The sequence below is a fragment of the Nicotiana attenuata genome, chromosome 11 (assembly GCF_001879085.1).
Source record: "Nicotiana attenuata strain UT chromosome 11, NIATTr2, whole genome shotgun sequence".
Taxonomy (NCBI): domain Eukaryota; kingdom Viridiplantae; phylum Streptophyta; class Magnoliopsida; order Solanales; family Solanaceae; genus Nicotiana; species Nicotiana attenuata.
The window spans coordinates 8,911,618-8,925,400 of NC_031999.1; the positions used below are offsets into that span (position 1 = coordinate 8,911,618).

At 37.4% G+C, this 13,783-nt stretch overlaps 1 protein-coding gene across 1 annotated transcript; it reads left to right on the forward strand.

Annotated features, from left to right (window-relative positions):
* On the forward strand, positions 638–13,160 carry LOC109234094 (K(+) efflux antiporter 4-like). Its single transcript, XM_019399940.1, has 20 exons — positions 638–1,094; positions 1,546–1,589; positions 2,645–2,703; positions 2,808–2,886; positions 3,018–3,079; positions 3,200–3,275; positions 3,428–3,502; positions 5,649–5,720; positions 5,809–5,892; positions 6,063–6,131; positions 6,953–7,030; positions 7,663–7,751; positions 8,915–9,011; positions 9,094–9,147; positions 9,263–9,358; positions 10,721–10,909; positions 11,035–11,112; positions 11,361–11,405; positions 12,347–12,436; positions 12,565–13,160. The coding sequence occupies exons 1-20, from the start codon at positions 890–892 to the stop codon at positions 12,643–12,645; spliced, it is 1,722 nt and encodes a 573-aa protein (XP_019255485.1). The 5' UTR covers positions 638–889; the 3' UTR covers positions 12,646–13,160.

Below are 13,783 nucleotides of genomic sequence, written 5' to 3' on the forward strand. Positions count from 1 at the left end.
TTCCTCTGCTATATAAGGAGGGCCCTAATAATTTTGTAACCATCTTATATTCACGCATATCAAAGCAATACAACACTTTCAAGCTTATTCTTGTTTATCAGCTTGTGATATCTTTTACTATTCTTGCATTAACCTGTTCGAGGGCATCCAGGCTCGAGAGCTTAATTACGTTGTAACACCAGTTTGCTTTATTTTATTGTCAACTCCCATCAATCTTTACATTTATCAATTAGTATTAGGTGATATCACATATCCTTAAAATCACATTATAAGTTTAATTGTTATCCAATTTTTAGGATAAACGGTAATATAATAAAGTTGAACTCCCGGGCAATGCCTTGAAAAATTAGTTATGAAATATTTTACCTTTTTGTGGTTTAACATTGTGTAGTTTTTTCGGTTTTAAAAATTTTGCCCTTGAACTGTAGAATAGATAAAGATTTTCTTCACAAAAAATAACGAATTTCGCTTGCTTTCGGATAAAGATTGGTCAAAATGTTTCTACATGTGACTAAGGTTGACCGCCACCTGGTATCGCCGTTGATCGAAGTGGTTGTTACCGGAGCGTTTGTTGCACGTGCTAAAACCTCGTGTGCACCTCATTGGAAACACCTGACGGGAATCACAAGAAGCGAATATGAAGGAGGAGTTTTTTGTACTTTCACTCAACTTCTCCCGGGGCCCGATGCTTTCCTTTTTCTCTCTCCTTCAATCTCTCTCCCAAAACTTCCCTCGCCGATAACGTGAACGTGAAAACACTTCGACTCGACGACGGTTAGTTAGCTTCAATCGGCTGCCACTCACCCCACACTTTTTCCACATAAAAGGTCACCTTCTCTCTCTAAAACCCTCACTCATCAGAGTTCTCTCTCTCTAACATCCATTGCAAATGAGAGGGCTCTTCGTTGTCCTCCTCATTCTCTCCTTCTCCTTCAAATACGTTCTCTCTGATGCTGATCCGAAGTTTGAAGATGCAGACGACGTCGTAAATGCTTCTGAATTCAACTCGTCTAGATCTACGGAAGTTAGCTTCGCTAACATGATCGATCGAGCTCTCGAAAAGGAGTTCAACGAGACTGACGACAAGTCCGATGGTTAGTTCAATTCCCACTCTTCATTTTTTAGGGTTTATCCAATGCTATGCCTCGGCTTGAGGGAACTTGTTGAATCCAACAAAACATGCAATGCGGGAGCTAATATTGCATGTTTGAGTAGCTATTTCCCACTAGTCTTCAAGTTTACCTCTTTACTATTTACACTATTAAATCTGGATAATATGTTCTCTTTGCGAAACAATTTGAGTGGAATTACTAGCTGGACTGACAGTGTTGGTACTTGTACGTGTCGTTACATTTATGCGGCAAGATCTTCTGTTTTTAGATTTGGTTGTTTATTCTCTGATATGTTATTTGAAACTCGATAAACCTATCTCTGATGCTGGTGATAAAGTTTCTGTAAACGATTTTGTGATTTAGGATTCGGTAGCGCCCGTTCTGGTCTTTCTTCTGTTCTCTCATACTATTATTTATTTATTTTTCATTTCAGCAACTGATCCCAGAAGCTTCAACAACAGCGTGGCAGATCAAGAGGTTTGCCCCTACTTCCTTCGAGTTGTCTGAATGAAAATAAATAGGCGCGTATGACTTGCAAATTTCGAATGAGAAGTTATTGCAATAGTACTCCGGTTATCTGTTACTCGAAATAGTTTTTGGATAGGATATTTGTAGTCTGATTGCTGATCTGGAACTTTAATTGCTTTTTGAGGGGTTTATTATGTATTTGTTTGCTACAATCTTAGCGGTTTTACTATTTTGCTATAAATGGGAAATATTTAAAGAACTATTATTCAAGGATGAGTTTTTTGGACTGCCACTTGGAACATCTTCTCTGGCAAAGTACATTCTAGTTCCCATAGCAGTTCTTTTCCTAAAATTTCTGTTTTGTTCTTTTGGTCAATTAGCATCTGTTAATCAGCCGAAGAATCATTTATTGCCGACTGGTTGGGCTTCTCTTAGTTGAAGGTGATAAGTGTTGGTGCTATGATCTGAGGTCCAGCGGTTGGTCTGCCCATATTGAGACTGAAGCTTAACCCATATACTCCAGTAAACCAAGTTGTGGAATGTGGTGCATGGTAATGGTGATGCTTGAAGTTCAAGTTAGGCACAACACACTTTTTATTACAATGAAGTAGCATGCTTTTTTTAGCTAAATGATATTGTGATATTTACTGGTTGTTTACATGAAAAGATGAAAATCTGCAGTTGACAAGAATTGCTAATAAAACATTGAGGGTCTTTGGGAAGTAAAATGAATGAAGTGCTATTATGTTGTGTATAAATTTATGAAATAAGGAATTTGATCTTGGATCTTATTGGTTGTTCTTGTTCCTGAGAGCTAGATACAGATTAACATGGCTGCTATTGTGAGAAAAGATTCTCAAAATCGGTAACTAGATGTTATTTGAGTTATTGTGCTAGTAGATTGTTTTAAACGGCACATTATTCCTTAGCTTAAGGCTTTATTCTTTGCTTACCATGTACTTTGCCATTTAAATAATAAGTGTCCGAGAAGAATCTTAAGATGTGTTTTCATGTTGATGTTATCACTTTGACCTGAATATTTCTTGAAATGCTTCATTTCTCAGGCAGTTTTGGAAACTGTTGCTAGGGTCAAGCCCAAGAAGAATGAGACGAAGGAGGAAAAGTAAGGTTAATCTTGTATTTGGTACATGCTATGCTACTTTCAATAGTCTCCATGTTATTGGAAGTGATAAGACTGAATGGTGTTGGAATAATGGTTTATATTAGGTCGTTCCAGTTGCATGATGTTTTCCACCTGGAGAATGACAATGGAGCTGAAGATACACCTACCTTGATAGATCGAAAGGTACCTAGTGCATCTAGAAAGTATTGGGTCTGCTAATAGGTCACACAGGAGCACTAGTAGTAGTGAGAGATGATTATTGATTACTGAACATGATTTACTAACTGGTGCCTTCACTCCTGCTCCCCCATCAGGATAATGTCTTTATCATGTCTAATCCCAAGTCGAAGTTTCCAGTGCTGCAGCTAGACTTGAGGTTAGCTATATTCTTCCCTACATCCTGGTCATTCTGAACTAAGTGAAAAAGGAAGATTGTTCTGTTAAGAGGAGCTATATTTTTTTAACTGATCTGATTATACTGTAAATCAATTGGCAGATTAATATCGGATCTCGTTGTTGTCATTGTTTCTGCAACTTGTGGTGGCATTGCCTTTGCTTGTGCTGGACAACCGGTGTGTTAAATAATCCTTTGCATGTTTTTTATGCTAACTGGATAGCCTCTTATTTTTCATGCTGATGATATTATCTTGGCTGCTTTTACACATTTTAATTTATGCATTAAACTTCAGAAACAAGTAAGTCCTATCCTGTTAATATCTTTCAGGTTTTCACAGGATATTTGCTAGCAGGATCTGTAATTGGACCAGGGGGTTTTAACTTTGTCAGTGAAATGGTGCAGGTATGTTTTTTTTTCGCAGGTATGTCGACTTCCAGTCTGATTCATTAAACTGACAAAGATTATGTTATCGTGTAATACCTTTTATTTGGTCTAGTTTGCATAGACATTGAGTAAGCACTTATTTGCAATCTGTATTGCATTAATATTCTGCCTCCCTTGGGTAATTGTTAGCTGTGTGTCTGTTATCAGCTTGTCCATGACCATAATAAGAAACTTAGCAAATTTATGGTAGAAACTGCCCAGCTAGCTTATGGGCCTGAAGTACTTAAACTCTAATTATTCCTTCTCTTGAGGATCAGGACATTGTATGAGGCATCAAAGCTTTTTCTAAGCTTTCAAATTGATGGAATAAATGAGTCAGGATTTGATAACTTCCCAGCACTTCCAATAGAAGGGCATGGAGAACCCGTCACGCCTATGTGCTTTATACCTCATTGAACTCCCAGCTCATTTCTTCTTCAAAATTTCTAGGGATGGCATCACTTTGGAAGGAAGTCCATGTAAAACTTCAACATCTCTTCTCTGTTAGATTCTTGCGCCTCTCAGATCTCCCCAGTGATCTTTAGCTTATCAACATGGTGTATCTCCTGTGGGCATTGGCTATTTTGTGGAAAATTTGGTGCTTTTATCCCCTAGTTTGAGCCAAAGAGATCTTGAATTTTGCCTCCATTAGATTCTTCCAACCTGAATATTCAGTAGTCTTTTTTTTTTCGTTGCAGTTGCTCCTCCTCTGTTAAAGTATTAAGATACTTTCATCTAGCGCTTTGTCAAGATTCATAAGGCTTTCCACTATTGCAGACTTCCTATTTCCTAGATGGCTTAAAGTGGTGCTGTCTCACTCCAAGTACTTCCAGCAGCTTTAGTATTTTTGTCAGAATGTAACTTGGAATTCCTGTCACATCATAAGACTCCAGAAAATCTTGACCATGTCTACAAAACCATTGATCTATTCTCATATCAAAGTGGGACTGTCTTTGCTCCCACTGTCCCAAATTGAAGGAAAATGATCTGACGGAGTCTTAAGGAGGATAGAATGTCAAATGTACTCAACTATATATCCCAGTCAGTAGAAAACAAGAATATCTTTTCTTGATGTTGTTCTTATAGTATTCACTTCGCCCTAGTATAACTGCCACCACATGGAGGATGGTTAGCTTGCTCCTTTTACTTGAAAATTCTCTCATTAGTTTGCAGTAAAAAGTCATCTTTTTCGATAGAATAAGAAAAGAGAACTTTATCTGATTGGGAATAAGAAAGTTGAGACTAGAGAAGCTTAATACTGTCTCCTTTTTTTTTTTTTTTTTTTGGAATGAGCTTCTGAATGATTTTAAGCCTTTGTACCAGATCTTCATGATTCAGACCTATTAAGAGCTAATAAATGGTTGTGAAAAGAAAACAAACTTAGTAGGCAGATTCAGACCTCCATTAACTGGAACCAGATGAGGCCTACGAAGGATGTACTCTTTTCTGCTCCTGTATTCATGTCTCCCCCAAAAACCCAGCTTAAGTCATTGCGTTGGAAAAGACTTAAGCCTGAGATACAGTTGTGGCCACTAACGAACTCTTTATATCGTTAGCTCCTTTTGTCTCAAAGATCACTTTACAGTCTTTCAGGCCTATTGCAGTCCACTCGTGTGTTTGGCCAAATTTGACAGATTGCTCTCCGGTTCCAGTCTTACACTTTGGTCTCTTAGAAGCAATAGAACTCTGCCTTCCATTGTTGAATCAGTGACCTTAGTAGGCCTATTTTATTCTTGCACTTTAGCGCCTCACTGAATTTTGTGAACTTGCAAATGTTATAAATTTCGTTTGTGATCTGTAAGTGCTAATGAGTCATTGCATACTTTTCAGAGTTTTGAGGTGCAAATATATTTTTGGAGAGCCGCTTTCTAGCCATCTTACAATTACCACTTCCTGGAAATTCAATTTCTTTACTGAACTGCTTTATTGAAACAGCGTAGCCTCCTGATATGATTTTTGTGCTTATAGTACTTTTATGTTAATTATGTTGTCTTTTGGACCATCCCCATCTAATGTTGTTCTAATGGTCTAACTGGTATTAGGTCTTCTAATTTCCTTATCAGAAAAAAAAAGGTTAGGTCTTCTAAATTCGTGTTTCCTAATATCCAGTGGCTACATCATTCAGGTGGAAACAGTTGCTCAATTTGGTGTTATTTTTCTTCTATTTGCATTGGGTTTGGAGTTCTCCACCGCGAAGGTTTGCATTTGATTTTCTAGATTAAGACAATTTTGTATTTTATCACGTGGAGTGAAAGCAGAAGTGCATTTTTAACTTGTAACTGCAGCTTCGCATTGTTCGAGCTGTTGCTGTGCTAGGAGGGTTACTCCAAATTTTTCTCTTCATGTGTTTGTCTGGGATAACAGCCTCGGTATGTGATTTCTATTATCACCTTTTTTTTAGCTACCTTCTCAACATGCAGTTCAGCAACTGGAATCTGCATTTTTAAAATGTTGTCTCTATGTTTAAAGCTCCAGTGCTCCAGTTATGCAATATATAACGTCTTTCTTATTCATAACCATGAATCAATGATACTTACAGTTATGCGGTGGGGAAGCATCTGAAGGTGTTTTTGTCGGCGTCTTCTTATCAATGTCTTCGACAGCAGTGGCAAGTTGATGTCGTTTTTGAATTTATCTTTCCAATTTAATTGATTGTACCATCAAGTATTTTGTCATGGGCTTTTATTCAATTTTCATTTAAGTTTCCCTATGCGTTCCTAGAGGAAAATGGAAAATATTTCAGTTGATAGTTAAATTTACCTAAGGTATAATTGAGGAAAGGAGAAGGCAAATTGATGCCATAGATGCATGAATCATTTTGTATTTTGGGTTCAATACCCTATATCTTTACTTTTACGAAATGTTAGGACCTTGTTGAGTGCTGTAAGACAGGAGTAACACCCTCATTTTAGGAAAGATTTTTTGAATAATCTGAAAAGTGGTGTACTATAGGAAGATGTACTGATAAAAAAGTGTATTACAGAAAGATGTGCAATGGGATTCACTCCAATTTGAAAATTTTCTAACATCACAATAAATGATGCACAAGCATTTAGTTTCTGCCTGCATCAGTTTTGTGCTTCACTTGCTGTTAAGAAATGTGATTAGAGGTATTAAAAAGCCCAAGAAGTACGATAGAGTAACTGCAAAATTGTTTCAGTATTCCCTTTCCGAATGTAGAGAAGCCATCTCACTGGAATTTTGAGGATTTCTGGCTCTCTGAATCCGCTAAACACAACACATTTTCCTTCATAACTGGCTAATAACTGAATTGGGAAAATGGGAAAACTGCGGAAGGGAACGAATTTTGAATGTTGAATCCCCTTATTGGATATTATGGACTGAAAGTATTGTAAAGGGCACATTATGCTTTAATTAGTAAAGCTTCTTATAAATGTACTGAAGATCTTTATCTTTTCTGAATAACAGGTGTTAAAATTTTTGATGGAAAGAAATAGTGTTAACACCCTCTATGGGCAAGTCACCATTGGAACTCTTATTCTGCAGGTCTGTCTCAGCTATCCTTTTCTCTTTTTTGTGAATATAGCAATGTTTTTGACAAAATATTGGCTCACTGTTGTCTTTCACATGGATGTGTTATACCCTAAGTTGCGCGGACTCTTCGATTTTGGTGCCGTCCCCGTCCTGATACGAGACGGGGACGGGAGCGGGAGCGGGATACGTCCCGGATACGGTCAACTGACTTCGGACACTTTGACCGGAGTCCATCAACAAATTTGGGAGAAAAATTGAGATTTTGATTTCTCAAAATAAAAAATAAAACAGATTTAGGAGAATGAAAGAATAAATATCCATCTTGGAGAATGAAAGGTTGAATTCTACAATATTCATGTAAGTTTTTCACAGAATATCTCTCAAAATTTACAATATTTTTATAGCTCTATGTTTTATTAGCCGAATCCCCGCACCCGTATCCATATTCGGATCCGCACCACCGAATCTTAAAATTTAGATTTTGCCGAGTCCGATACTCGGATCTGTCCCCGTATCGGATACCCGCACCCGAGTCCGAGCAACTTAGGTTATACCCAAAAAATTTCCTTCTCGTCAAAATTTTCTTGTTCCTTTTCTCAATAGTTCTTCCCTGATTGAACTTTTGAGATGTCTCTGATTTTCAGGATTGCACGGTGGGTTTGCTATTTGCACTGCTTCCTATTCTAGGTGGTAGTTCCGGTGCTCTTCAAGGAATGGTTTCCATGGCAAAACTGTAAGCAGTGGCGATTGAATAAATTTTGAATTTGGAATGCAGAATTTTTTTTATGTGAAACAATATGTTGTTACATGCATTAAAGAATTCTTTTCCATCTCCATAATGCATATGTTGTTCTGTTTTCGTCATTCTTAGAGGTGAGATTGTGATATCTATGGTGGATGTCTGGCAATTATGATGTGCCAAACAAAAGAGCTTTCAAATTAATCTTAAACTATTACCTTGTTTGACACTTTTTCTCTTAATCAGTAAGAGGTAGTTTTGTTTATTTCCAGCTACAAGTATATGCTCTGAGGTATGTACTGTATATCTGCATCACAACTTGTGTAATAAGCTCAAAAAATCAATCATAGCCTTAAGTATAGCTTTTATTGATAAGTATAGCCTTACAATATAGCTGCATCACAGGTTGTATAATAAGTTCAAAAAATCAGTCATGGCCTCTACATTATTAACTAAAGCCACATTGCACCAAAAGAAAGTAAAGAGATACATCTATACTTCATTGTAATCATAGATTCTTTTCTTGCTCTAAATTATTACTTTTTGCATTTCTTTCCTTCCAAATTGACCACCAGATTGCAGCTGGGGTTGAGTTCCAGACCTTAACTGAAGCTTTTCAAAAACCTTTTCTGCAGCATCATTGAATTAGTTTCAATTTCTTAGGCATTGACCAGTTAAGTCCCACCATGTTTATAAAGACTTCAAAAGCTGAGAGGTGAAACTGCAGTGCTTCGTATTAGTTTGACACCTTAAGTGTGAAAACTCATTATAGCTTAGGCCAACTACTTACTGAACCTCTTAGATTTGTGCGAAACCAGTAAAAAATCAGCTGGTGAGTCATTCTGGATCCCGTTGATCTGTGCTGAACACTTAAGACATATCTCTTAAACACAACATATTTATTACTGGGCAAATTCCATTATGCCATTCCACAAATCTGAAGTCCACTTATGTTGATTAGTTTCACACTTTCACTGCAGTAGAACAAAATTTCCAACTTCACTTTAGCCTCTACTCATCTCCCTTCCCCCCAAAAAAAGAAAGAAAGAATAAGAGCACGATTCCTGATTTTCCTTCTGTTCTTCTATGCTATTGACTGTATTAAACATTTTAAATGTGAATTTTGTCCTTGACTGCTACTATCCTTTTGATTACAGATTTGTCGTTCTGGTCATTTTCTTGGCCATTTTGTCAGTATTATGCCGCACATGTGTACCTTGGTTTCTTAAGCTAATGATAGGCCTATCTTCGCAGGTAACTTTGCATCTGTTGGAATAACACATCTTTTATGTCACAGCTGTTTCTATATATGACTGATTTACTGAATTCTTTGCAGACTAATGAACTGTATCAACTTGCATCTGTGGCTTTCTGCTTGCTTGTTGCTTGGGTTTGTCTCTTTTTCATATCTTTTGAATAGCAAATGCGTGGTTCTCAACTTTTTAACCTCTTATTATCTCCTGGATATGACCTACTTGTGGATTAAATGGACTGTTGCATCTCAGTGTAGTGATAAACTGGGTTTGAGTCTTGAGCTGGGTTCTTTTGCTGCTGGAGTGATGATATCAACAACTGATCTTGCTCAACATACACTTGAACAGGTTTTCCATCTTGTATATTTCATAAGCATTTTGCTTTTCCTCATGTCTCTCTCATTGCTATCGTCATGACGTTATCTATGTGCAAGATACTGAAGAACTCAATTGACCCTTAGCTGTATCAATACAAGAACGAACCCAGTGTAATTCCACAAGTGGGGTCTAGGGAGGGTACTGTGTCGCAGACGTTACCCTACCTTGTGGAGATGGAGAGGATGATTCCTTAGCTGTATCGCTTTTTTGAACATTATCTAAGTGGAACAAGTATAAAAATTGACGAGATTTTAGTTTTTCAGAGAAGAATAAATTAACATATTCAAAGATTAGAAAATATAATAATCCTCTAGACTGGAATTGATAGAAGAGGATTCATCCGATGGACCTCAACTAGATTGGGATAAGGCATGTTCGATTGATTGATCAGTCGGTCTTAGCAATCCCGAATAGCACAAGTTAAAATTTGCTTGCATCTTTTCTGTTAACCAAAGTATTCAGTAATTTTACATCATAACGATGTCAGTCTTACAAATGCATGTATATACTATGTCTCGAAGAGCCTTAAGAACTGTCTATACAAATGGCCCCTTTAAAAATTCTTCTTTATCTTTTTCTCTAGCTTCTATTAACCTGAAAAAGCAAAATGGAGACATTCAATAATCCCATTTTCCAGCTTTCAATCTGTGTGACCCCGAACCTGTCATCATTGTTGCCTTGGTTTTAGGAACACCCAATTGAAAGTTAAATAAGAAATATGCTAATTTCCATAACGCTTTAATGAAATTATTGGTGCGGCGGATAGTGATCAACATCCTCCCCGTCTTTTATCTAAGCAATAATAGCTTATCACTACCGATCTCAGCCTTCTTCCTTGGTTCCCAATCTGCTTCAACAACACAGAACCTCGGCGAATACTCCACCTCTTCTCTTTCTCTTTTCCATCTCAAAAGTGGACTTCCCCAATTTCCATTATCCTCAATGATTCTCCTACCTAGTCTGCTTTCTCCTTCCTAGCCTAATATCCTAGCATAGCCCTGGCCCCTGGCAAGGCTCAGTAAGAGAGAGGATAAAGATCCATCTGAAGAAGGAACTTTGCTTATCCAAGACTTTTCCGCTCTATTCGGGCACTTAGTCTTTAGAATTGTATAAAATCCACCTTTAGAAGTTGGGATGGTTTGTCCATGTTGCTACCAGACCTATTTTTATCTGTTCCGTCTTTAAGCTTATAACTGTTTTCTTCTCTCTAAGGAAATAATTTTCTCTAACAATTCCATATAAGTCGTAGGCATGCTGGAAGATGTGGGTTTCTCATTGTTACACCATCTGCACTACATGCCTTATTCTTAGCTGTGTTTTCATTTTGTGCAGGTTGAACCTATACGGAACTTCTTTGCTGCTCTTTTTCTAGCTAGCATTGGAATGCTTATCCATGTTCATTTTCTTTGGAATCACATTGATATCTTAGTAGCAGCTGTTATATTGGTCATCGTCATAAAAACTATAGTGGTTGCCGCAGTTGTCAAGGGTTTTGGCTACACCAATAAGGCTGCAATTCTAGTAAGTTTTCCAAGTCATATGAGGTCATAATTTCTGAACTCTTTTCAATATATAAAACAGCTATTAGTATCTGTTCTTTTCTACCCATAATTTCTGTTACTAACTTTTTTGTATGGTATGTCCAGGTTGGAATGTCTCTAGCTCAAATAGGAGAGTTTGCTTTTGTTCTTCTAAGCCGTGCTTCAAATCTTCATCTAATTGAGGTGCTGGTTTAGTATGCCATTTAAGCAGTTTGAAAAATTCTTTTCTGCTGATGTCTACAGTAATGTGATATCATGTGATATTTTAAGTACCATTTTGTAGGAATTGTGTGATTTGATGGAATTGAAATTAATTTACTAATACGTTGTATTCCTTTCCTTGTTGCCACTCTCAATTATGTAAAATTCAATCATTGTTGAGTTATCGACTGCTGATTTGAGATGAGTAATGGAATTTGGTGACGCTGCAGGGTAAAGTGTATATGCTGCTTCTGGGCACAACTGCACTTAGCTTGGTATGTTTACTGTTATTCTCTTTTCTAGCAACAGTAGCTGTACCTTGTATACTTTTGAGACTTTGTTGAAGTTTTGCTTGCCTTCTTGCTTTTGATACTTGTTTACCTTTCTATGAGTGATCAATTGACTAGAATCTGGACCTGTGACAATGCATGTTCTCTTTGGGAGGCAAAGAGCTGGTGCTTCAGAAAATATGGAAGACTCATGAGCTCCGCATTAAGGGGTTTTCATAATTCTGTCCTGGTAGGGGGTGGGTGTCAGTGGTTAGGCATAAAGAACATATCGAGACTCTTCCTGAACTAAGCGTGTTTGAGTTTTAAACATCTTTTACAGTTATCCTGGTGAAAATCTTGAACACCAAACAATCTGGATTGCAAATGAAAAGGTTTCTGCAAATTTTACCAAAATAACTTTACTGGTACTTAGCTGCATGAAGTTTTATGTGCTTATGATGGGCTAAATTGTACTTTAGAATGGTTGATTAAACAGGTGAGCCAGCTTTACAAGCACTTCGATTCTGGGAAAGGGGGTTGCATGCATGTGTGCGAGCTTCTGCACGGGGATTTGGGAAACATTTGTGGACTTCATGATCTATTTTTGGATTCTAGAGGACTAGCAAATAGGATTCCTACATAAGGTTGTTGAAGCCTAGAGTCTGAATTTTGAAACTTTTACCCTTAGTCAAGATATTGTTGGAAATTATATTTGCAATGCTTACGCTAGAGTTATCAGCCAAACCTTGAATAAGTACCGCTTCAATATGTCTTTGACAACTAAACTAATAATTTGGCAATGAAGATGACTTATGAGTTATTAGATAGGACAATTGAGAGAATCTTTTAGGGAAAGGCTCAAGTGATAAAATTTAATGGTTCTACTTTATCTTTCATTTTTGTTTCTATGCTGATATGTTGGGCCTCACTCCAAATCAATTCTACAGGTGACCACACCATTGCTTTTCAAGCTAATTCCTGCTGTTGTGCATCTTGGAATACTACTGCGGTGGTTCTCGCCTGAAACTCCAAATGAGGTATTTTTTTTCTCGTGTAAAGAATGCCTGGTTTTTCCGCAGTTTTATGAGCTCACTTGGTTACAGTTTCCCTTGAATACCTGCCTGTGTTAAGAGATTTGAGATCTTGGAAATGATTTTTCATACAGATTGGACCCAAAGGAGATATCCTGCGCGCAGACAGTTCTAAGCGTATCAGTGTGCTGATCCAAGGATCCCGTGATTCATGATAGTTAAATAAAAATCAGAACCAGGAAAAGCAAATAGTAATATATACCTGATGGCATTCTGATGCTGGGGGACAGGAGTGCAAAGGAGGTTGACTGACTGGACAATTCATAATCATCAAGCTCCTTGTATTGACCAACATCGCGTGGTTTTCTTTGATACATCGGAGAGGTTGCAAAGTTGCAGAGCCCTTATTCATCTATCTGCCAACATTCCATGGCATTTATTTTTTGATACGCCATTACTTCCCATGTAGCTGCTATATACAATCTTGTCCATCTGTAATGCAATTGTTTATATTCTCTAGTTAGATTTTGTTTTTTTGTTTTTCTGGGTTTGTATCAAAACAGCCCTCTCAATATTCTCTGTAAATAGACGATCGTAGATTAAAGTGATGTAGCAATTATAGTTGTATGTATACAACTGAACCTTGACTTTTCAGGTGCAGTATTCCAGTGCCTAAATTTGCGAAAACTCCAACTGCCCCTTAATAAAGCGCCACAAAATTCTCTCCTTCCCTCAACTTTTTGTATGCGGTAAGTGGGGAAGTATTCTCTAACACAGTTCCGTGCATCCTATTTTAAAGTTTGTACTTTACATTGAAAGGAGAATTTCTTTGGCATAACTCTGCCTGTAACTCGTTCTCAAAGATAGCACTTCAGAATAAAGCTACTATTGGAAGATTCTAACTGGCAAAGCTAAAGAGAGGACGCGAATGAATGGTTTGCAAAGAGGATTACTTTTTCCACCAGCGAACAAAGTAAGAGCTTCTTGCTATATTATTTTCTTGTGATAGCTGCAGCAATAACTTTTCTCACCATCTATGTTTACGTGCCAAGACCTTGTATGAAGCATGAAATCTGTCAGCTAGTAACAGGGATTTTCCCCCAGGAACAGAAAGAATCCAAAAGTGAATAAAAAGAAGGATAATACACTTTAAACATGGAGTGTTGTTTTACTTCAATTCTCCTTTTTCTTTCCTAGTTGTTCTACCCGATCGACCACTAAGAGTCCATTTTCACGAACATTATGTTCGAATCCTACAATTTCTCCACAATGTGTGGCTTCTTACCTTCGAAATTAAATTCTTCACGAAACAAATAGTGAACAGAGACCCTATTTTCAGATTTCTGGTCAGGA